General features: G+C 47.8%; 1 protein-coding gene across 1 annotated transcript; it reads left to right on the top strand.

The window, feature by feature from the left end:
* The first annotated feature begins 633 nt into the window (after positions 1-633).
* On the top strand, positions 634-25,066 carry LOC135397450 (pro-corazonin-like). Its single transcript, XM_064629057.1, has 5 exons — positions 634-689; positions 18,999-19,268; positions 22,951-23,158; positions 23,215-23,296; positions 24,922-25,066. Exons 3-5 carry the CDS (start codon positions 22,958-22,960, stop codon positions 24,933-24,935), a joined length of 297 nt encoding a protein of 98 aa, XP_064485127.1. The 5' UTR covers positions 634-689; positions 18,999-19,268; positions 22,951-22,957; the 3' UTR covers positions 24,936-25,066.
* The last annotated feature ends 825 nt before the right edge of the window (positions 25,067-25,891 follow it).

Here is a 25,891-nt window from a genome sequence, read left to right as displayed (position 1 = left end):
CAAACTTTAGACTAGATGGAGCAAGTTCCTATGACTTGCAAACGTAGTGTTAGTGCTACAGAACTGGCAAGAGACTTAGCATGGCAGCTCGAAGTGGATACGCTTATTGTGTGCATTGCATCTTTTTATACCATGTGTGTGTTTCTCTCCAGAACGTTGGATAAGAAGAGCAACTCCCAGCAGAATGGTCATGAATGTTCTCAGGTCATTTCTTACAGCTCCAGCCACGGTTTTTGTCCACAGTGATCATCTGATTTTCAGTAGATCAACAAATTACTTGAGTAATCCTTCCTCAATGACAGGCTGTACAATGAAAACCGCAAAGGAATGGAAATCCTCAGACAAGGAAGCATCTTTAGTACCACATTTTAGGGTGCACATAACGTGCACCTCCGAAAATTAGCAGAATTGGGAAAATGTCTGATGTATAATGCATGTCGATGCATAACGCACACCATGGGGGTCCCAATTGAAATTGGCCGACGGCCGATTCTCGGCAGAAAGTCGGGGACCAGTTGGCAGCCAACTAAGTCGGCCAGCCAGTCATGTTCTGAAGTCTGGGCAACGTTAACTGCCAACTACGTCGGCAAGTACCGGCCAATGACGTTGGGCCAACAGCCCGTGCCGACGAGACGCCACCGTAGCTTGCCGTCAGTCGGTTACCGAACTCATCTTCACGTAGTACCAAGGTAAGTGCATGGCCAATGAGGTCTCTTTATGACGATTTCAATCAGTTCTCGGGAGTACACATATTACCTAAGATTGAGACAGTCACGTAGACTCTGTTGTAGTCGTTGAAACTGTCACAGAAGAGTCATATACGCCATATGAAAAAAGAGAAAGTGTCCTCTAACGTCCTCTATATGTTGCATTGTGATAGGCAGAGCGAGGTTTGGCAAGCCGTCGGCCAGGACAGATGTGTAGCAAGAAAGTTCTATACCGAGCTCGTTTGCCAAGCACTTGCCAAGCACGGCTGGGTTGGCTAGCCAAGCTCTTGCCAAGCTTGGTTCAATCTCGGTATGTTGCCTCGGGGAGAGTGAACGCGGAATGGTGTAGCACTGCATAAGTTCAACTTTCGATTGGCCAAGTGATTATCTCAAACCAAAAGCAGTGAGAAACAGAGACATTATCTTCATGGTGAGCTAATACTACAAGCAATTCCTCATTTCAGTGTTGTTTGTGTACGCATCAAATTAAACTTAGACACCTCACCCTTCATTTTGACTCACACGCGAGCAGGACTCTCAAATTTGTGGAAGCTCGCAAGACAGACCTATGTTGTTCTTCCTCAGGAAAGAAATGCAACTTCTTTTCTTTATACTGACCTGTTTGATTCTAGTGATCTCGGGTGTATTGCGAGCTTTTACGATTCTCCCCCTCGCCGTTACCCTACCCCGCGAGAGAATTCAGTGAGTTCGGTCATGCATTTTTTTTTGCAACGGGCCGTGGTTGGCCCATGCACAGGTGTTGTTCCATGGTATAGGGCCCACGTTTACCAAATCAGTGCCCAAGCTTGGTTCCTTATTAGCCAGACATCGGCCCTACATCTGTCAGGTCGGCGCTGTACATTGGCCCGAGCTTGTGCCGGCTAAATCGACCCGAGTGAGGCCATTGTCAATCCCCAACCTTGGCCCAAGCTTTTTTTTGCAAGCTGGGCCCGACAACTTTTAGGTTGGAAGCAGACGTAGGCCCAGTGTTTCGCCAATATTGCTTTTCCCGCTGGGAAGTGGCGTTGTCATGCAAAATTTCTCACTGGGCCGTGATAGGGCCATATATGGGTCAGCGTTGGCCAGGTTGGCCCAATGTTGGTGGCCAATGGATGGCCAGTCTCAGGCCATTGTCAATCCCCAAGCTCGGCCCAACCATGTTGTCTTAGCTAGGGTCAAGGTTGGCTTAGTTGGCGAACTCCTCTCAGCCGACCTTGGGCCAAGCACGTTTTTTCATACGCTTCCATCCGTAATAAGAAATTCAGGTCCCGATGCAGCTCTGAATAGTCGGACATACTGTTGTGGGTGACATCCCCAACAACGCCGGCACTAAGTCGGCCCAATGTACGGTGTCAGATTAAAAGTTGTCGGCTCGACCTACGAAAAAGTGACCGGGCCAAGGTCGGGGATTGACATTTGCCTAACGCGGCCCGACTTAATCTGCTGGAGGTTGGGCCAACGTACATGGCCGACCTAAACGACATGGGGCCAAGGTAGTGCCAGCATACAACATGAGATTGGTTGCAGCTCGGGGTCTCCCTGGCTTCCCCCTGGCCAGCAATCTATTTTTATTGATGGCCCAACCATGGGCCACACAGTCATAGAGCAGTAGGCCCGACGTTGGATGGACGTTATTCATACTCAGTTGTCGTTAGAGAACTGTCATCCGACTTTTTGCCAACCGTCAAAGCGTCTTTTCTTTCTTTTGTGTGAGTAGCAGCGCATTGTTTTCGAGTTTGTTTGCAGTGCAGGGCCGACATTGGCCCGCCTCTATTATGCCAAACTCTCAATAGCACGCCCGCAAATTGCCGCACAACGTTCTCGGCCCAACGTCGTTCGGCAACAACACTGTGAGGGACATCACACTGACGTTGGTCAAAGGTGCAGTGGCCGACTAAGTCGCTTGCCGACCAAAAACCGACCACTGGCCGATGGTTGGCAGTCGGCAATTTCCACTTGGGATCGCGGAACGTCTGACCGGTGACAGTTCCTCGTTCAAACACATAGAGAGATGTACGTGCACCTAACATTGTCTCCCCACACAATACCACTGCCACCAAAACGGTGGTGTTCAAGGATGTTGGAGGCACTATGCCGAGTACCAGGTGAAGACATAGCGTGTATCGCTATGCAGGCTAAACCTGGATTCGTCAGTGAATAACAGACCCATTGGTTTGCTGTCGAAGCACGATGTTTCCTGCATCAGGCTACACGGGCTATACGATGGACTGCAGTTAACGGGTCTTATCTTGCTGGCCTGTGGCATACAGGCTGCGTTCGCTTAGTCGTCTGTACACAGTATGACTGGAAACTGTGGTCTTTGTAGCAGCTGAAAGGTCGCTGACGCGGTGTCCTGCTGTGCTCCGCTTGTGTTCTTGCTGCGTCGTTCTACTCCGCGGACGTCCTGAACTAAAACGCTGAGACAGATTTCCATCCTTGGATCCGCCGCGGCCAAAGTCTAGAAATGACACTTTGAGTGCCATGCAGCTCCTAGGACTCTGCCATCTGGGTTTAGCCAGCCTCGAGACGACCGATGATTCTGCCCCGCAAAACGTCATCCATATGGGTTCGCCGAATATCCATTTGATATACAGCATTGCCACGTTGCCAGAACGCACAACGCAAGCTCTCTTCGACAACTCTGGCCTCTGCTTTAATCACCTGTCAAGTACCACATGCTCTTATCTCGTGCTAGTCCCGCAATCGGTCGGCTGAGGGAACATATGGCCCTTAGGATCGGTATGGCATATTTTTCATGATCAATCATTTATTGTTGTGTGACATTTTCTTGTGTCTCACAATATCCTCAATTTTTGAGCATTAGTGTAACTTGCGAGGGAAAGCAACAGACAGCAGAAATAATCCGAACAAAGCTCCATATGAGCGCAACGGTTTTACCGTGAATTGTGGTGAAAGCATGTATATCTGTCGTTTATCCTTACTGGTCTGTATGCCTGTCTTCTATTTCCCCGAGAATGTAAGTGCCGGGAAATGAAAAAGTCATTTTCCAAGTATCACTGCATATAAACACCGATACCGAGTTCACGAACAAATTTAGCCGGCGGATCGCGTTCGAGACGCGCGACTTGCGCGGGCGCGCGATGACCGTTTTGTGATTGCACTCCTTAGGCGCGTCGATGTCTTCTCTTAATTTCATTAGCCAGAGTCTCTTCTCATCTCGACTAAGTGGTCGTTCTCCGAAGCTGCCTTTCCCTTGCCAACCCTTGCTTTGTCCCTCACCAGCCCAGACGAAGAGGATCCACCTCGCGCGTCCTTGTGTGTGGGAACATGATGCCTTCCGCTGTTTTCTTCCAAAGTAATAATAATTTGACGAAAGAACACAGACTTTGCGAGGCAAAAGTTCACATCCTCTGGTATGAGTCATTGGTTGATGGCATTAGGAATGTGACGGCATTGTGCGCTCTTCTCAACTTCCTTACCGCTTCGAACCTGCTTGACACTTTGTGACAACTTCTGTGACACTGTGTTCGCGCGGTATCTGACATTATGAACCAGTCAGTGTTTCTCTGTGCCTAACGTCCCCCCTTTTCCTTTCTCCCGTTTTCCTTTATGCTTTCTCCTGCTTGGCCCACTCTACCTCTTTCCTGTTTGTTTGTTTGCTTGGTTTTTCCCTTCTTTCTGGCTCTATTTTTCCACCCACCAACGCGTTTTGGAGTAGCCAGTCCTGACTGGGTCGGGACTAACATCTCCATAACCAATCCAATCCAATTCAATGTCCACATAACTGCAACCAACTCGATTGTACAGACACAATTCATTCGTCTTAAAAGTTTCCTTATACTTGATTGGTGGTCAGTCAGTCATTCAGCCAGTACAGGTCAGCCCGTACAAATGTCATGTGCTTCTACGAAGGCTGTAGCAGTGGAGCGGCTTAGAAAGGGAATAGTAACTCGTAATGTCGACGAGCAAATGGCCATGGAAAGCATTTTCATCTAAAAATGGAGCAAACGAAAGGCAGAGGCCCATCGAGAATACCGCGTAAACTAATCAGGGTGTTCCCACATTAAAAAAAGAAAACAAAAAGAATTTTTTTTTGCTATGCTACACACCCACATATGAACGGGGATTCATCCGCCCTAGCAATACATCTTCAACAGATATTTTCGGGTGGAGACGTCAATCGCACATCGTCTGCAGTACTGGTAAATACTTGTGCTACAACTATGGCTATGAATTGTGCGTAAATGTTGTTTTTTCTGAGAGAGGCATGTGATATGCAGGCCTACGTTAGAGTACGAAACACATGTGCAATTTATTTTCACCTGCATCTGCTACAGAGCAACAAAACCTGACACGGAGAAGCCCAATACGAATCCAACATCGTAAAAAAAAAAAAAAAAAAAAAAAGAAAGACAAGAAAATGCCGCGCTTCTGCTAGGAGCTTGGGGCCGGTCGTTGCGTACACCCGGCAAGCTCAGCGAGTCGGCCTAAGGCGCGGAAGTGGCGAATGTACTTCGTTGGAATTCTGGCCGAATCCGAACTTTCTCGGCGGAGCCAGAAAGAGCGCTCCGTCGTGGAGCTAGTTGATCTGAAGCGACCAGCCGAACACGCAAATCCGCTCCGTATCGGACCAGTGAAACAGGCATTCTCTGTCGCGAAGCAATCAAAGAATAATAACAAAACCCGTTGTAGATCGACCAGTAGAATTCGCCATCAATCTTCACAGCAGCAGCCGTTCTGTAGCACGGTAAACGAGAGCACTGTGAGGCTTGAATTACCCATGGATGATCTGATGGCAAATTCCAGTGGTCGATCTGGAACCAGCACTTCAATCCGCTACACAGCCACATAATGTGGCACGGAGGGACCCAGTTCGAATCCACCAGTGAAAACCAGCCGCGCACCAGCTGAGAGCTTGGCGGAACTCGTTCCGTACACCTGGTAAGCTCAGCGAGTCGGCCCACCTCCGTTTTGCCTCGCAAGATTCCCAAGTGAGGACTGTACTTTGTTGGAGTTCTGGTCCAATCCAAGCTTTCTTGGCGGATCAAGAAAGCGCGCTCCATCATGGAGCTAGTTAATCTGAATAGACCAGCCAAACACGCGAACCGCTGCGGATCGAACAGCGAAACAGGCATTGAAATGCCTATAGAACTTCGAGTGGGGCCTGTTGGCAGGACATCATAAAATTGGAGCGCTAAAACCAGACGAAGAGACGAAGAAACACGCAAATAAATATTGTAAATATAAAAATTATTCGTGCGTTTGCTTGTTTGTTTGTCAGGAAAAAACGAGGAGAAATTGAACTCGTCGTGTGTGTTTTCGCCTTCTCCTCTGGTTTTAGCGCTTTTAAGTTCATGATTGAAATGCCTGTTCACTGATCGACCAGTGAAATTCCTGTTTCACTGGTGGATCCGGAGCGCGTCCGCGTGTTTCGTTGGTATCTTCAGATGAACTATGTCCATGATGCAGCGCTCTTTCTTGCTCGTTCAAGAAAGCTGGGATTCGATCAGAACTCCAATGAAGTACAGTCGTCACTTCCGCATCTTACGAGGCAAAGCAACAGCGAGCGGTGAGTCGACCATCTGAGTTTGTCGGCTGTACGCAACGACTTCTGCCAAAATCTCAACTCGTGCGCGATTGTTTTCCACAGGTTCGTTCGAACAGGATCCCTCCGTGCCACATTATGCAAATCTGTTGCGGATTGAAGTGTTCGCTCCAGACCAACCAGTGGAATTTGCCATCAATGCCTGTTCACTGGTCGATCCGGAACGGATTCGCGTGTTTCGCTTATGTCTTCAGATCAACTACCTTCATGATGGAGCGCTTGTTCTTGCTCCGCCAAGAAAGCTAGGATTCGACAAGAACTCCAACAAAGTACAGCCGTCACTTCCGCATCTTGCGAGGCAAAGCGACAGCGAGCAGTGGTCTGACTCGCTGAGTTTGTCGGGTGTACGCGACGACTTCCGCCAATCTCTCAGCTGGAGTACGATTGTTTTCCAGTGGTGGATTTGAATTGGGTCCCTCTGTGCCACAGTATTTAGATCTGTAGCGGATTGAAGTGTTCGCTCCAGACCGACGTATGGAATTTGCCATCAATGCCTGTTCACTGGTCGATCCGGAGCGGATTCGCGTGTTTCGCTTATGTCTTCAGATCAACTAGCTTCATGGTGGAGAGCTCTTTGTTGCTCCGCCAAAAAAGCTAGGATTCGACAAGAACTCCAACAAAGTACAGTCGTCACTTCCGCATCTTGCGAGGCAAAGCAACAGCGAGCAGTGGGCCGACTCGCTGAGTTTGTCGGGTGTACGCGACGACTTCCGCCAATCTCTCAGCTGGAGTGCGATTGTTTTCCAGTGGTGTATTTGAATTGGATCCCTCCGTGCCACATTATTTAGATCTGTAGCGGATTGAAGTGTTCGCTCCAGACCGACGTATGGAATTTGCCATCAATGCCTGTTCACTGGTCGATCCGGAGCGGATTCGCGTGTTTCGCTTATGTCTTCAGATCAACTAGCTTCATGGTGGAGCGCTCTTTCTTGCTCCGCCAAAAACGCTAGGATTCGACAAGAACTCCAACAAAGTACAGTCGTCACTTCCGCATCTTGCGAGGCAAAGCAACAGCGAGCAGTGGGCCGACTCGCTGAGTTTGTCGGGTGTACGCGACGACTTCCGCCAATCTCTCAGCTGGAGTGCGATTGTTTTCCAGTGGTGTATTTGAATTGGATCCCTCCGTGCCACATTATTTAGATCTGTAGCGGATTGAAGTGTTCGCTCCAGACCGACGTATGGAATTTGCCATCAATGCCTGTTCACTGGTCGATCCGGAGCGGATTCGCGTGTTTCGCTTATGTCTTCAGATCAACTAGCTTCATGATGGAGCGCTCTTTCTTGCTCCGCCAAGAAAGCTAGGATTCGACAAGAACTCCAACAAAGTACAGTCGTCACTTCGGCATCTTGCGAGGCAAAGCAACAGCGAGCAGTGGGCCGACTCGCTGAGTTTGTCGGGTGTACGCGACGACTTCCGCCAATCTCTCAGCTGGAGTGCGATTGTTTTCCAGTGGTGGATTTGAATTGGATCCCTCCGTGCCACATTATTTAGATCTGTAGCGGATTGAAGTGTTCGCTCCAGACCGACGTATGGAATTTGCCATCAATGCCTGTTCACTGGTCGATCCGGAGCGGATTCGCGGGTTTCGCTTATGTCTTCAGATCAACTAGCTTCATGATGGAGCGCTCTTTCTTGCTCCGCCAAGAAAGCTAGGATTCGACAAGAACTCCAACAAAGTACAGTCGTCACTTCGTCATCTTGCGAGGCAAAGCAACAGCGAGCAGTGGGCCGACTCGCTGAGTTTGTCGGGTGTACGCGACGACTTCCGCCAATCTCTCAGCTGGAGTGCGATTGTTTTCCAGTGGTGGATTTGAATTGGATCCCTCCGTGCCACATTATTTAGATCTGTAGCGGATTGAAGTGTTCGCTCCAGACCGACGTATGGAATTTGCCATCAATGCCTGTTCACTGGTCGATCCGGAGCGGATTCGCGTGTTTCGCTTATGTCTTCAGATCAACTAGCTTCATGATGGAGCGCTCTTTCTTGCTCCGCCAAGAAAGCTAGGATTCGACAAGAACTCCAACAAAGTACAGTCGTCACTTCGGCATCTTGCGAGGCAAAGCAACAGCGAGCAGTGGGCCGACTCGCTGAGTTTGTCGAGTGTACGCGACGATTTCCGCCAATCTCTCAGCTGGAATGCGATTGTTTTCCAGTGGTGGATTTGAATTGGGTCCCTCCGTGCTACATTATATATATCTGTAGACGGATTGAAGTGTTCGCTCCAGACCGGCGTATGGAATTTGCCATCAATGCCTGTTCACTGGTCGATCCGGAGCGGATTCGCGTGTTTCGCTTATGTCTTCAGATCAACTAGCTTCATGATGGAGCGCTCTTTCTTGCTCCGCCAAGAAAGCTAGGATTCGACAAGAACTCCAACAAAGTACAGCCGTCACTTCCGCATCTTGCGAGGCAAAGCGACAGCGAGCAGTGGGCCGACTCGCTTTGTTTGTCGGGTGTACGCGACGACTTCCGCCAATCTCTCAGCTGGAGTGCGATTGTTTTCTAGTGGTGGATTTGAATTGGGTCCCTCCGTGCCACATTATTTAGATCTGTAGCGGATTGAAGTGTTCGCTCCAGACCGACGTATGGAATTTGCCATCAATGCCTGTTCACTGGTCGATCGGGAGTGGATTCGCGTGTTTCGCTTATGTCTTCAGATCAACTAGCTTCATGATGGAGCGCTCTTTCTTGCTCCGCCAAGAAAGCTAGGATTCGACAAGAACTCCAACAAAGTACAGCCGTCACTTCCGCATCTTGCGAGGCAAAGCGACAGCGAACAGTGGGCCGACTCGCTGAGTTTGTCGTGTGTACGCGACGACTTCCGCCAATCTCTCAGCTGGAGTGCGATTGTTTTCCAGTGGTGGATTTGAATTGGGTCCCTCCGTGCCACATTATTTAGATCTGTAGCGGATTGAAGTGTTCGCTCCAGACCGACGTATGGAATTTGCCATCAATGCTTGTTCACTGGTCGATCCGGAGCGGATTCGCGTGTTTCGCTTATGTCTTCAGATCAACTAGCTTCATGATGGAGCGCTCTTTCTTGCTCCGCCAAGAAAGCTTGGATTGGACCAGAACTCCAACAAAGTACAGTCGTCACTTCCGCATCTTGCGAGGCAAAGCAACAACGAGCAGTGGGCCGACTCGCTGAGTTTGCCAGGTGTACGCGACGACTTCCGCCAATCTCTCAGCTGGAGTGCGATTGTTTTCCAGTGGTGGATTTGAATTGGGTCCCTCCGCGCCACATTATTTAGATCTGTAGCGGATTGAAGTGTTCGCTCCAGACCGACGTATGGAATTTGCCATCAATGCCTGTTCACTGGTCGATCCGGAGCGGATTCGCGTGTTTCGCTTATGTCTTCAGATCAACTAGCTTCATGATGGAGCGCTCTTTCTTGCTCCGCCAAGAAAGCTAGGATTCGACAAGAACTCCAACAAAGTACAGCCGTCACTTCCGCATCTTGCGAGGCAAAGCGACAGCGAACAGTGGGCCGACTCGCTGAGTTTGTCGGGTGTACGCGACGACTTCCGCCAATCTCTCAGCTGGAGTGCGATTGTTTTCCAGTGGTGGATTTGAATTGGGTCCCTCCGTGCCACATTATTTAGATCTGTAGCGGATTGAAGTGTTCGCTCCAGACCGACGTATGGAATTTGCCATCAATGCCTGTTCACTGGTCGATCCGGAGTGGATTCGCGTGTTTCGCTTATGTCTTCAGATCAACTAGCTTCATGATGGAGCGTTCTTTCTTGCTCCGCCAAGAAAGCTAGGATTCGACGAGAACCCCAACAAAGTACAGCCGTCACTTCCGCATCTTGCGAGGCAAAGCGACAGCGAGCAGTGGGCCGACTCGCTGAGTTTGTCGGGTGTACGCGACGACTTCCGCCAATCTCTCAGCTGGAGTGCGATTGTTTTCCAGTGGTGGATTTGAATTGGGTCCCTCCGTGCCACATTATTTAGATCTGTAGCGGATTGAAGTGTTCGCTCCAGACCGACGTATGGAATTTGCCATCAATGCCTGTTCACTGGTCGATCCGGAGCGGATTCGCGTGTTTCGCTTATGTCTTCAGATCAACTAGCTTCATGATGGAGCGCTCTTTCTTGCTCCGCCAAGAAAGCTAGGATTCGACAAGAACTCCAACAAAGTACAGCCGTCACTTCCGCATCTTGCGAGGCAAAGCGACAGCGAGCAGTGGGCCGACTCGCTGAGTTTGTCGGGTGTACGCGACGACTTCCGCCAATCTCTCAGCTGGAGTGCGATTGTTTTCCAGTGGTGGATTTGAATTGGGTCCCTCCGTGCCACATTATTTAGATCTGTAGCGGATTGAAGTGTTCGCTCCAGACCGACGTATGGAATTTGCCATCAATGCCTGTTCACTGGTCGATCCGGAGCGGATTCGCGTGTTTCGCTTATGTCTTCAGATCAACTAGCTTCATGATGGAGCGCTCTTTCTTGCTCCGCCAAGAAAGCTAGGATTCGACAAGAACTCCAACAAAGTACAGCCGTCACTTCCGCATCTTGCGAGGCAAAGCGACAGCGAGCAGTGGGCCGACTCGCTGAGTTTGTCGGGTGTACGCGACGACTTCCGCCAATCTCTCAGCTGGAGTGCGATTGTTTTCTAGTGGTGGATTTGAATTGGGTCCCTCCGTGCCACATTATTTAGATCTGTAGCGGATTGAAGTGTTCGCTCCAGACCGACGTATGGAATTTGCCATCAATGCCTGTTCACTGGTCGATCCGGAGTGGATTCGCGTGTTTCGCTTATGTCTTCAGATCAACTAGCTTCATGATGGAGCGCTCTTTCTTGCTCCGCCAAAAAAGCTAGGATTCGACAAGAACTCCAACAAAGTACAGCCGTCACTTCCGCATCTTGCGAGGCAAAGCGACAGCGAGCAGTGGGCCGACTCGCTGAGTTTGTCGGGTGTACGCGACGACTTCCGCCAATCTCTCAGCTGGAGTGCGATTGTTTTCCAGTGGTGGATTTGAATTGGGTCCCTCCGTGCCACATTATTTAGATCTGTAGCGGATTGAAGTGTTCGCTCCAGACCGACGTATGGAATTTGCCATCAATGCCTGTTCACTGGTCGATCCGGAGCGGATTCGCGTGTTTCGCTTATGTCTTCAGATGAACTAGCTTCATGATGGAGCGCTCTTTCTTGCTCCGCCAAGAAAGCTTGGATTGGACCAGAACTCCAACAAAGTACAGCCGTCACTTCCGCATCTTGCGAGGCAAAGCGACAGCGAGCAGTGGGCCGACTCGCTGAGTTTGTCGGGTGTACGCGACGACTTCCGCCAATCTCTCAGCTGGAGTGCGATTGTTTTCTAGTGGTGGATTTGAATTGGGTCCCTCCGTGCCACATTATTTAGATCTGTAGCGGATTGAAGTGTTCGCTCCAGACCGACGTATGGAATTTGCCATCAATGCCTGTTCACTGGTCGATCCGGAGTGGATTCGCGTGTTTCGCTTATGTCTTCAGATCAACTAGCTTCATGATGGAGCGCTCTTTCTTGCTCCGCCAAGAAAGCTAGGATTCGACAAGAACTCCAACAAAGTACAGCCGTCACTTCCGCATCTTGCGAGGCAAAGCGACAGCGAGCAGTGGGCCGACTCGCTGAGTTTGTCGGGTGTACGCGACGACTTCCGCCAATCTCTCAGCTGGAGTGCGATTGTTTTCCAGTGGTGGATTTGAATTGGGTCCCTCCGTGCCACATTATTTAGATCTGTAGCGGATTGAAGTGTTCGCTCCAGACCGACGTATGGAATTTGCCATCAATGCTTGTTCACTGGTCGATCCGGAGCGGATTCGCGTGTTTCGCTTATGTCTTCAGATCAACTAGCTTCATGATGGAGCGCTCTTTCTTGCTCCGCCAAGAAAGCTTGGATTGGACCAGAACTCCAACAAAGTACAGTCGTCACTTCCGCATCTTGCGAGGCAAAGCAACAGCGAGCAGTGGGCCGACTCGCTGAGTTTGCCAGGTGTACGCGACGACTTCCGCCAATCTCTCAGCTGGAGTGCGATTGTTTTCCAGTGGTGGATTTGAATTGGGTCCCTCCGTGCCACATTATTTAGATCTGTAGCGGATTGAAGTGTTCGCTCCAGACCGACGTATGGAATTTGCCATCAATGCCTGTTCACTGGTCGATCCGGAGTGGATTCGCATGTTTCGCTTATGTCTTCAGATCAACTAGCTTCATGATGGAGCGCTCTTTCTTGCTCCGCCAAAAAAGCTAGGATTCGACAAGAACCCCAACAAAGTACAGCCGTCACTTCCGCATCTTGCGAGGCAAAGCGACAACGAGCAGTGGGCCGACTCGCTGAGTTTGTCGGGTGTACGCGACGACCGCCAATCTCTCAGCTGGAGTGCGATTGTTTTCCAGTGGTGGATTTGAATTGGGTCCCTCCGTGCCACATTATTTAGATCTGTAGCGGATTGAAGTGTTCGCTCCAGACCGACGTATGGAATTTGCCGTCAATGCCTGTTCACTGGTCGATCCGGAGCGGATTCGCGTGTTTCGCTTATGTCTTCAGATCAACTAGCTTCATGATGGAGCGCTCTTTCTTGCTCCGCCAAGAAAGCTTGGATTGGACCAGAACTCCAACAAAGTACAGCCGTCACTTCCGCATCTTGCGAGGCAAAGCGATAGCGAGCAGTGGGCCGACTCGCTGAGTTTGTCGGGTGTACGCGACGACTTCCGCCAATCTCTCAGCTGGAGTGCGATTGTTTTCCAGTGGTGGATTTGAATTGGGTCCCTCCGTGCCACATTATTTAGATCTGTAGCGGATTGAAGTGTTCGCTCCAGACCGACGTATGGAATTTGCCATCAATGCCTGTTCACTGGTCGATCCGGAGTGGATTCGCGTGTTTCGCTTATGTCTTCAGATCAACTAGCTTCATGATGGAGCGCTCTTTCTTGCTCCGCCAAGAAAGCTAGGATTCGACAAGAACTCCAACAAAGTACAGCCGTCACTTCCGCATCTTGCGAGGCAAAGCGACAGCGAGCAGTGGGCCGACTCGCTGAGTTTGTCGGGTGTACGCGACGACTTCCGCCAATCTCTCAGCTGGAGTGCGATTGTTTTCCAGTGGTGGATTTGAATTGGGTCCCTCCGTGCCACATTATTTAGATCTGTAGCGGATTGAAGTGTTCGCTCCAGACCGACGTATGGAATTTGCCATCAATGCTTGTTCACTGGTCGATCCGGAGCGGATTCGCGTGTTTCGCTTATGTCTTCAGATCAACTAGCTTCATGATGGAGCGCTCTTTCTTGCTCCGCCAAGAAAGCTTGGATTGGACCAGAACTCCAACAAAGTACAGTCGTCACTTCCGCATCTTGCGAGGCAAAGCAACAGCGAGCAGTGGGCCGACTCGCTGAGTTTGCCAGGTGTACGCGACGACTTCCGCCAATCTCTCAGCTGGAGTGCGATTGTTTTCCAGTGGTGGATTTGAATTGGGTCCCTCCGTGCCACATTATTTAGATCTGTAGCGGATTGAAGTGTTCGCTCCAGACCGACGTATGGAATTTGCCATCAATGCCTGTTCACTGGTCGATCCGGAGTGGATTCGCATGTTTCGCTTATGTCTTCAGATCAACTAGCTTCATGATGGAGCGCTCTTTCTTGCTCCGCCAAAAAAGCTAGGATTCGACAAGAACCCCAACAAAGTACAGCCGTCACTTCCGCATCTTGCGAGGCAAAGCGACAACGAGCAGTGGGCCGACTCGCTGAGTTTGTCGGGTGTACGCGACGACCGCCAATCTCTCAGCTGGAGTGCGATTGTTTTCCAGTGGTGGATTTGAATTGGGTCCCTCCGTGCCACATTATTTAGATCTGTAGCGGATTGAAGTGTTCGCTCCAGACCGACGTATGGAATTTGCCGTCAATGCCTGTTCACTGGTCGATCCGGAGCGGATTCGCGTGTTTCGCTTATGTCTTCAGATCAACTAGCTTCATGATGGAGCGCTCTTTCTTGCTCCGCCAAGAAAGCTTGGATTGGACCAGAACTCCAACAAAGTACAGCCGTCACTTCCGCATCTTGCGAGGCAAAGCGATAGCGAGCAGTGGGCCGACTCGCTGAGTTTGTCGGGTGTACGCGACGACTTCCGCCAATCTCTCAGCTGGAGTGCGATTGTTTTCCAGTGGTGGATTTGAATTGGGTCCCTCCGTGCCACATTATTTAGATCTGTAGCGGATTGAAGTGTTCGCTCCAGACCGACGTATGGAATTTGCCATCAATGCCTGTTCACTGGTCGATCCGGAGTGGATTCGCGTGTTTCGCTTATGTCTTCAGATCAACTAGCTTCATGATGGAGCGTTCTTTCTTGCTCCGCCAAGAAAGCTAGGATTCGACGAGAACCCCAACAAAGTACAGCCGTCACTTCCGCATCTTGCGAGGCAAAGCGACAGCGAGCAGTGGGCCGACTCGCTGAGTTTGTCGGGTGTACGCGACGACTTCCGCCAATCTCTCAGCTGGAGTGCGATTGTTTTCCAGTGGTGGATTTGAATTGGGTCCCTCCGTGCCACATTATTTAGATCTGTAGCGGATTGAAGTGTTCGCTCCAGACCGACGTATGGAATTTGCCATCAATGCCTGTTCACTGGTCGATCCGGAGCGGATTCGCGTGTTTCGCTTATGTCTTCAGATCAACTAGCTTCATGATGGAGCGCTCTTTCTTGCTCCGCCAAGAAAGCTAGGATTCGACAAGAACTCCAACAAAGTACAGCCGTCACTTCCGCATCTTGCGAGGCAAAGCGACAGCGAGCAGTGGGCCGACTCGCTGAGTTTGTCGGGTGTACGCGACGACTTCCGCCAATCTCTCAGCTGGAGTGCGATTGTTTTCTGGTGGTGGATTTGAATTGGGTCCCTCCGTGCCACATTATTTAGATCTGTAGCGGATTGAAGTGTTCGCTCCAGACCGACGTATGGAATTTGCCATCAATGCCTGTTCACTGGTCGATCCGGAGTGGATTCGCGTGTTTCGCTTATGTCTTCAGATCAACTAGCTTCATGATGGAGCGCTCTTTCTTGCTCCGCCAAGAAAGCTAGGATTCGACAAGAACTCCAACAAAGTACAGCCGTCACTTCCGCATCTTGCGAGGCAAAGCGACAGCGAGCAGTGGGCCGACTCGCTGAGTTTGTCGGGTGTACGCGACGACTTCCGCCAATCTCTCAGCTGGAGTGCGATTGTTTTCCAGTGGTGGATTTGAATTGGGTCCCTCCGTGCCACATTATTTAGATCTGTAGCGGATTGAAGTGTTCGCTCCAGACCGACGTATGGAATTTGCCATCAATGCCTGTTCACTGGTCGATCCGGAGCGGATTCGCGTGTTTCGCTTATGTCTTCAGATCAACTAGCTTCATGATGGAGCGCTCTTTCTTGCTCCGCCAAGAAAGCTTGGATTGGACCAGAACTCCAACAAAGTACAGTCGTCACTTCCGCGTCTTGGGAGGCAAAGCAACAGCGAGCAGTGGGCCGACTCGCTGAGTTTGTCGGGTGTACGCGGCGACTTCTGCCAAGCTCTGAGCTGCATCGCGATTGTTTTCTAATGGTGGATTTGAATTGGGTCCCTCCGTGCCACATTATATATATCTGTAGACGGATTGAAGTGTTCGCTCCAGACTGACGTATGGAATTTGCCATCAATGCCTGTTCACTGGTCAATCCGGAGCGGATTCGCGTGTTTCGCTTATCTCTTCAGATCAACTAGCTTCATGATGGAGCGCTCTTTCTGGCTCCGCCAAGAAAGCTTGGATTGGACCAGAACTCCAACAAAGTACAGTCGTCACTTCCGCATCTTGCGATGCAAACCAACAGCGAGCAGTGGGCCGACTCGCTGAGTTTGTCGGGTGTACGCGACGACTTCCGCCAAGCTCTCAGCTGGGGCGCGGTTGTTTTCCAGAGGTGTATTTGAATTGGGTCCCTTCGTGCCACATTATTTAGATCTGTAGTGGATTGAAGTGTTCGCTCCAGAGTCCAGACCGACATGTGGAACTTGCCATCAATGCCTGTTCACTGGTCAATCCGGAGCGGATTCGCATGTTTCGCTTATCTCTTCAGATCAACTAGCTCCGTAATGAACGCTCTTTCTTGCTCCGTCGCGCTTCACGCTGCAAAATATCCATGCCTAACATCTGTTACCTTCATGAGAGCAATCCATTTCAAACACACATTTCATTGTCGCAAATTATTTTAAGGTCATTCTTCGGTGGTTTGTAGGGCATGCCTTTCGTAGGCCTAATTATTACCCTGAGGGACAACAATACGCATGTGAACCTTGAATGCCAGGGTTGTCACCAGCGAAGTGCCGAGGCGCACCGAAGCAGATGGGAGCAATAGCAGGTGGCTATGGGAAGGCGCAAAAAGAGCACACGAAAGAGAGAAGAGACTAAAAGCACAGATCTCGTATACACGGTTTTCCAGCCAGCCTCACACCTAGCGCTTTTGCCGATAGCACAAGCCAGAGAGAAGGAAAGCACACCCATACCAGAGAGGAAAAGCACACCCGTGTGCTTTCCTTCTTTATGCGATCAACTGTTATCAACGTGTTCCCCTGGCGAGACGGATTTGCGCTTTCAATATGGCGGTGTCCACTGAAAAGAGTATAGGGACGGGTGCATATTTTTGGGGTTCCTGTGTTGTCATTTGTCCTTCGGCTAAGTTCAGTCGTTAGTTGGCGCCAGTAATGTGAACCCTTTGATCTTTTTGCGCATTTGCGGTTCCCACGTTGCAACGTTGCCGAGCATCCCGTCATCGAGCCTTTTCCGAGCATTTTCTGTCATCGGACTTTGATTGCACCGCGCCCAGTTTCTGAAAGATACACGCGATGTATGCCACTGTATAATGCGGAGGGATGCAAAAGCAACGCGTGTCAGAGTGAAATCTACTCTGAAACTGTTCCCTGCGAAGCTATTACCCTGCGGTTGGAATTCTGGCACTGGCTGTGCTGTCTGCATGTTTTCCTTGGGTTTCCCTCAGACGCTCTGAGGTAAATGTCGGCACAGTTTTTTATGAAGTCGGCCCAAGGGCGCACAATCAGCTTCTCTTCGTTCCTCCAAGCGACATGTCGCCATGTCGACAGAAAATAAAGCTTGTTAAATAATGATACTCCCACCACTTTCACCATCGGAACTGCTTGGGAGTTCTTACAGGTATCGGATACTACGCCTTCACATTATTATGCATTTGTGATATCCAACAAACCAATGTGTTTCTGGTATCCCCACTTAGCTGTCCCTGTTTGGGGTTATGGTGTCCCAGTCAAAGGACGGACGTACAACTGTTTTGGTACTCTTCCACAATACTGACGGGATTACTATTTTTCCATGGTCCGCATTCAGTTATCTATGAATAGTGCATCCATTCCTTGTTTATCTACTGAATCACAACCGCTTATCGATTTTGCATTAGTTCAGACTGTAAGAAGCAGATAGAACCGCTCCTCTATTTTATAGGGTGTGACTTTTTCGGGATAAATGGCTTTACCGGATTCGGGAGGGAAAATCGGGTGCTACTGATACATTCGAGTGTTATCTGGTTATTATGCTTTGCTTTCTGTCCAGCAAGCCGTCCGCGGCTAAAGTGCATATATTGTAGAACAGCCATTTCCTTGAGTCTGAGGAAGGTAACAAATAAAGACGGAGACACAAACGAAGCATATACATGTATTGCATATATTGGTCAAACATAGCTACCTCGCGATTTATAGGGACCAGCACCACATGCTGTAACATCAAATGTGCTTCGCATACTTATTGTTGCACTCAAATAATATCTACATCACGCATTCGTATAAATTGCTAGTAAATAGTGCACGTGGTACGTGTTACAACCTGATAAGTCATTTTGGAATTTGAGGAGAAATCGGGTTTAACCCGAATTGGCCTTAAACAGAATCGGGAGGGAATAATCGGAGGGGGGGGGGAATCGGGTATAGCCCGAGAACGTAAGACCTACACTCTTAGAAATGAACTTCACCGCATAGCACGCTCCTAACCAACCATAATCTCGAGTGATATCGTTATCTGCCCTGATTTGCTGGAAACGGGAGGCGTACGCCTTTTTTGTGACAATTATGAACAGCATAAGTGTCACAAAAAAGGCGTACGCCTCCCTCTTTCAACAAATCAGGGCGGATAACGATATCATTCGAGATGATGGTTGGCTAGCAGCGTGCTATGCGGTGAAGTTCATTTTTAAGAATGTATCTATTTACCGTACTGTACTCATTTTTTCTTTTCTCTGTCACTGAGCAAAATTTACGCCTCCTCTGAGACAACAGGGAAGAAGAAAAGTAACACAGAATCGCTTATCTGATACCAGCAACGTAAATTTCTTTGATGCACAAAATGCCTTGAATGGAACATTTAAATCGCCGTTCACTGGCAACAGCAAGAACATTTCTACGGCACATTCATTTCGCGGTTCCGTGCATCGTGGCGTTTGCCACCGTTAATAACTGCGAAATACTTTCTAAGGCAAAACAAGCAATTACGTGGGATCAGGTATTGGATCTGAAGAGATATGACTATTATCCGCTTTCCGCACGCTCCACACGTCTCGCATTTTACTGAGTAACTCCGTGTGAGGCAACTCCTCCTCCTTTTAAGCTGTGGCAACAACTTTGGCACGCGTCGCCTCGAATAACCAATGAAGCACATATCGTATGGGCGAAAATGTGTAGAGTTGGCGTCAGTTGAGACGTAATTATTAGTATGTCACTTTTCTGACAGTGCAGGCAATGGAATGCCGAATGGACCTTTGTCCACTTGGAACTTGCGCTTGCCCTCTTCTGCATTCTAATGAATGTGTAAGTCTACGAGCCTTTCTTGCACTGGATTGGTGAGGGCGCGTTGAGAAGTCTAATCAGCACTGGAATTTGCAAGTCGGATGGTGGCTCTAGCTTGCCTATAAAAGCGGGGGAAACACCGGAAGGAGTCAACAGAGCTGCGGGAATCGCTGTTGTGCTTGGACAAGAGAGCTTTACACGTACCGCTCCGAAGGTAAGCCATGACTGTAACATCACTTAAATGGAGGGGGTTGGGGAGCGACGTAATGGGTTGGAAAAGAGTGAGGTCTGCCTGCTCGGGATGGGAACACTTTAATGTTTGATACAAATTGCATAAGGGCCCGTGTGATGATCACTTGTTGAGTTCTGGCTAGTGGATCAGCGTTTTACCGTGTCAACTGTGTATAATGTTTTTGTCCATCTGTAGCAGATTGAGATGGATGATGATGATAGTGGTCATGACAGAACAAAAACAGAGTTTTTCATAATTAGGGGCGTTTTCTTTACCTGTCAAATTCGTCAATACCTGCCATGCAAACCTGCATTGCATCGTGTTTCGAAATTCTTAAATCTTCATCACTAGTTTCACCAGTAGAAATAGAATCGTATATAACGCAGCACATATAGGGTGTTTTTTTTTTATTCGACACAGATTTTTTAAAATAAAAAGCTGCGAGAGCAGCGCTAATGCCATCTTGGCAGGCGGGTTATGCGGCCAGGCGGACATCCTGTAGGACAGTGTATGCAACTACTGAATCACTAATTAGCTAAAATTCATTAATGGACTTATTTATTAGATGTCTGAGAAATGTGAGATAGCAGAATTGGAGCCAATCATTATTAAAATCCATCGTCCTTATTAAACACCCTGAGGAGAGAACGTACCTTGAGCTATAAATTGCCAAATTTCACTATGCAAATGAGCCGAAACCAGAAATGCGCACTACTCGAGCGCGGAAAGAGCGAAACGCAATCCATGTGAGAGGGCCACGTGCTTCGGAGCGATGGAGTTGATTGAAGTACACTCTTAAAAATGAATTTAACCGCATAGCACGCTCCTAGCCAACCATCATCTCAAATGATATCGTTATCTGCCCTGATTTGTTGAGAACGAGAGGCGTACTCCATTTTTTGTGACAATTTTGTGCCGGCATCAGCCCCATCTCATATGTTTATAGTATATAGTATATGTGTGTGTGTGTGTGAAATTATGAACAGCACAAGTGTCACAAAAACGGCGTACGCCTCCCGTTTTCAACAAATCAGGGCAGGAACGATATCATTCGAGATTATGGTTGGCTTGGAGCGTGCTGTGCGGTGAAGTTCATTTTTAAGAGTGTAGGCGCTAATCTGTTCGCCAGATAGACCGCTCCTCGCCCGGATAAGGCGAAGGTCGCGTCGTTTCTGCGCTCGAAAAATGCGTAGATCTGGTTTCAGCTCATTTGCATAGCGCAATCTGGCAATTTATATCTCGTACATTCGCTCCTCAGGGTGTTTAATAAGGACGATAGATTCGAATAATGACTGGCTCCAATTCTGCTATCTCGCATTATTCAGAAAACATCTAATTAATGAGTTAATTAATGCATTTTAGCTAATTAGTCGTCCAGCCGTTGCATACACTGTCCTGCAGGATGTCCGACTGGACGCATAACCCGCCTGCCAAGATTGTATCAGCCCTGCTCTCACAGCTTTTTTATAAGAAAATCTTTGTTGAATAATAATAGTAATAAAAAAGGCATTGAACATGTAGCACATCCATGTACCACACACTTTGTAGGTTGCTTTACTTTTGTCTTAATCATCGTGATCATAGTTCGTATTACCTACTCGATCGACACATTAGTAGGATAACGTAGCATATTTATCAACGTTGTACTGAACAAACTTGGTTTGTTCAGTGGTTGACAGACTTGTTTGCCAGCATTAGCTCACCGATGGAAAGCAAACAACGACAACAAATTCAACAACAATAAATAAATGAAGGAAAAGTGATGATCGATGGAAGGCAAAAGAGTGTCATTTTCTATGCAAAGTTCTTCATTTGATATTCCACTATTGTCATTTAGTATATTCCATTAATGTACCCTCACATGCACTGCGATCATGTTGAGTTTTCTACATCAACCCCATTCAGCATCGTCTGCCAACTCGTCTAAAGGCGCCTATCATTAGAATGAGATTGGCATTATAGTTGTCTCGCGACGTAAAGTCACGAATTAGCAACATTGGCATATTTACATTCTACGTCCACTTTTTAACTTTTGGTAACAACCTCCCAAATACCTAATGATTTACATATTATGTTGGGGTTGTTGTATTATCCAATGGGAGTGTTCATCTCCCATTATCTACAATTGGCACTGGGGCAGTGCCCAGCCTGCTGGCCGGCATCAGCCCCGTCTCATCGTCATTTCTTTATGTGTGTGTATGTGTGTGGTTGTTTTGTTTTTGTTCTGATGTGAAGGTGCACCACTCTCATAAACTTAACAGTTGTTATCGGGAAGCATAATAAAAGCGAATAATCGAATTGAATATACGTAGGCTTGTTCGTTAAGTTACCTGGAATTTTATTTCGAGGATTTGGTTTCAGAGGGGATTTTTTTTTGCGGAGGGGGGGGGGGGGAGGGTGGGTTCTGCGTTACAGTTGTATATCACTTGACTAGGCTCCCGTTTATTAGTTAATCAATGAGCACCCTGAGAACACTGGAGTGTTGCTACCTTTAGCTGTCTAGTCACTATCATCTTCGAGGAAGTATATGTTATTCATTTACTTGATATTAATGTTTTAATATACTGGTTATAATATATATTACTGATAATATTTTAATTTCTTAGTATTTCCACAATTTCGCTTTTGAATTATTTCAGTGATTAATTAGATGTAAAGTAGCCTATCCAAATTTATACGCACACGTTGTCAGTCACCAAATATAGGAACGGCCCCCGGGAACAGCATTTGGATTTGCTTTCTTTAGAACTGGTACCGGCCGACCACCTTACATATCCGCTCTGGGCAGGGTTTTGGTGTGACAGTATGACCTCCGGCGCGTAGCACACTTTGCGCATTAGAATCAGATATATATCAGATACTTTTTGTCTCGCATTAAAATTCGTGCTATTAGTGAGATTTGACACAAGCATGTAATAATTTGAGAATTCACCAACGAAGAATAGTTGAAGTTTAATAGAAAAAAATATCAGGAAGTGCGTTTTGTTACACAAAAAGAACGTCTCTGGAAAGCTCGAAATTTTGCTAACTTGACAGCACAATTAAAATACGGTATAAGCCGTGTTCTTATTCCATATTAAAAATTGTACGTAGTATATTTTTATAGTGAAAAATGAGTGACCAATTCTGCGTTTTTAAAATAACTAGCAGGCAAAAATGGGAGAAGTCTAGCACTCGCAAGTGAATAAAATAAGTATTTAAAGAGATTGAAACATTTATTTTACTGAAGAACAAGCTTTCGGACGGAGTCCGTCCTTCATCAGGTGCGATACATTGAACACTTGGTAGAGATATTTATACTAATGTACATCAGAGAAAGGGGACAGCGAAGGTGGTGAGGAGGAGATACAAATTCTTATTAGAGAGGACTGAGGGCGCGAAAACGAAAATATAAAAGAAACTCCGACTGTACATCGCTTTCTTTTATATTTTCGTTTTCGCGCCCTGAGTCCTCTCTAATAAGAATTTGTATCTCCTCCTCACCACCTTCGCTGTCCCCTTTCTCTGATGTACATTAGTATAAATATCTCTACCAAGTGTTCAATGTATCGCACCTGATGAAGGACGGACTCCGTCCGAAAGCTTGTTCTTCAGTAAAATATGTGTTTCAATCTCTTTACATACTTTTTTTTAAATAACAATGACAAAGTTTCTTTTGTTTCAGTATCGCCATGAATCAACAAACGGCAGCGTGCTTTTTCGTGTTGATATTCTTCGTGGCAACTGCATCCTCACAGACATTTCAGTACAGTCGCGGTTGGACCAATGGGAAACGGCGTGCAGAAGCTGTAGCGAGCGGACCATCGCAGGCAGCAGAAGAACGCTCGCTCGTGGAAGATGCGTTGGCCAAAGCGGTAACTGTGGAATTTCACGTAAGCTGCGCCGTTCGTTGCAGTCATATGAGACGAGCGTCTGTGTTTCGTTTCAGTCACTAAGAGAACATTTACTCTTGGAGAAGCTGGGGCGCGCTTTTAGGACATTGGATCGTGTGGATGAAGAGCAACAAGAATGTAAGCAGTTTTTTTTCTCTTGTATTACGACTAGGACTCAATGTGTAAGCGTGAAACCGACGACTATACGCTATGCAAGTAGGTCAAAAGTCTGCGCAGCGCCGCAGTTTTCCTCTTTCCCCGCATGCGTGGGGAGCGACCTGATTGGTCGTTCTCCCAAATAAGGGGATGACGGCCCAACGTGAGACGCTCGTGTCGTTTCCTGTGAAGGGCCTCTTGAAGAGAGGTCTACGAGCACCACACTCATTGCTGCCCTGTATCAGTGGACAGACGTGACGTGCTCTCTCCACACTTTACCTCCTCTCATGCGCAGAGAGCCAGAGACACACTGTCATAGCGTATTACCGAAGGGGACTGTGTGCATATATGAATAACCTTACGACATGCCGTGTACCAGGCCGTTGTGAAATGACTAGATGTTACAGTATGTGATGCCCCCTGTCCAGGCATTCCCAAGTCGCGAAATTTTGACAGAGCGAGTCTCGAACTGCGCGAATCGCAAGCTTGGCACATGTATGGATAGCATCGTGCGGGTCAGCGGCAGGTCCATAGTCCGCTAATTCACTATTCTGAAACGAAAAACATGCGCTGCAGGTCAGTGTAAGGTCGCTCTTCCACAGAATAACGTTAAAAGGAAAAGAAGTACTACATTTATTTGCGTTTCTCTACGTTTCTAAAAAAAGGGTTCTATGCATACAACAATAACGACCCGTAGACATATCAACATTTTTGCAGAGCTTTTGGGGACAACAACAACAACAATAAATGAAGAAGTGATGATGACATGGGATGTTTCCCCGTGGTAGCCACAGGACACTACCCCATTTCACAGTGGTTAATATGAGAGGATGAATTATGGTGAGAAGGAAGCAACGACAGGTCGGAGTTCTGTTTAGAGCTCTTCAAGGAGTCCAGTGGCCTGCATGAAAACAAAAAGGGGACAGTTTCTCAGACATTACGTAACAACAACAACATGAAAACACATGTAAAACACCTGACATTACGTAAAATTGCTTCGAAGTGTGAAAAGTGAAGGAAACTCATAAAATGCTGTCGCTGACTAGTGCCTACCATGTCAACCTTCAGCTGCGTGTAAATATATAATTTTTTTTTCCAAAATATATATTTTCTTCCGATATCTACAAATTTTGTCAGTATTCGCATGCATGCAGAGTTTCGGACCGATACGAGGAGAGCAAAATTTCCGAGACTTGGGATGCGTGGGCTACATTACCGTTACGCTGTATTAATAATGCACATTACATTGGACCAGGGTGCATGGCAACACGCGAATTATGGAGTGTAATAGCGTCCGTAAGGCTGGTCTCGAAGGGTAATATTCAATGTACAGACCCCGACAAAAGTTTACGGAACACCGGAGTGGCATATATCTTCAAAGGGAGCAGATATACTTACACACAGGTGACTGCGTGTTCTATGCACCACTCAGTAAGTGTGCCCACTCCCGTTCATTGCTAGGGTGTCGCTCCGATCAAGAGATACCTCGCTCTGTTGTTCCGTAAACTTTTGTCGGGATCTGTACTTCCAAAGTCGACTACACTGAATATACGATCATACAGAATATGTGTAAATACCTCATCTCTTGACATGTTCTTTCTTGCCAGATTACGGCCATTAACAGGGACGTCTAGCCTGGAACCCCTAACAGTACAAAGCTGAATATAATCTACCGTTAGAACAAGTGCTACGCCTCCACAAATTCTTTTGTGTACTATGGCAATGCTGAGTAATAAAACTGTCGTGCTAAAATGGACAATTGAAAGAGATGGTAATCCATAATGCGCACTCTTCTCTACTGTTTGCACTGACATCGAATATCTTGCGGTACATTCTACAGTTCAAATCCGTCTCATGCCGCGAGTTTTGCCATTAATTTTCCCCGTAAAAGTAACCAACCGCTTCCTTGAGGTTCCTACATGCGACTGAGCAACGGACTTCCGATGTTCTTCTTCTCTTACCGCTCACACTTGAACCGAACGCAATCAGCTCAAAGCGGGGGCGAATCTGGATTCCGCGACACAGGCCCCCCCATACGGCTCAACCGGAAATTACAAGTAGCTTCATATTGAACGTGGTCGTCATTTCAAGTTTTTCACGAACAAAAATAGAGGAGAGACGGTGCGTTTGTAATTTTTGGCAAGATGCTTACTCAAAACGGCGAATTCTGTGGTTGTGTGATAATGACTTCTTAGGAGAGCTGATGCTCTTAACGTTGACGAGAACTTTCTGCCTCTGCAGTAGCTAAATGTACATCGTGTATCGATGATTCGAAAGTAATTGGACCAAACTGGAGACATTAGCCTTAAAGGTAGTACCGAGGCTGACTATTCCGAGTCGGAATCTGTGACACCCATGACACCAGAAGTAGCAGACAAGCAAGCCGGTGCATGGACGGAGTGAGGAACATGACATTGAGCTTGAGGACGAACGAACGATAACAATGAATGGACCGACGAGGATCAGGAATGATTACTCTATTTGACAACAAGGGGTCAGATTAGGGAGGCGAGATTATAGAATGAACATGAGAGTGTCAATGAAGGTTGTCTACTACAGCCTTGGGCATTGGGGGAA

The sequence above is a fragment of the Ornithodoros turicata genome, chromosome 1 (genome assembly GCF_037126465.1).
Source record: "Ornithodoros turicata isolate Travis chromosome 1, ASM3712646v1, whole genome shotgun sequence".
NCBI classification, from domain to species: domain Eukaryota; kingdom Metazoa; phylum Arthropoda; class Arachnida; order Ixodida; family Argasidae; genus Ornithodoros; species Ornithodoros turicata.
Note: the sequence above shows the minus strand (reverse complement) of the source record. Positions and strands in the feature narration are given on the sequence as shown.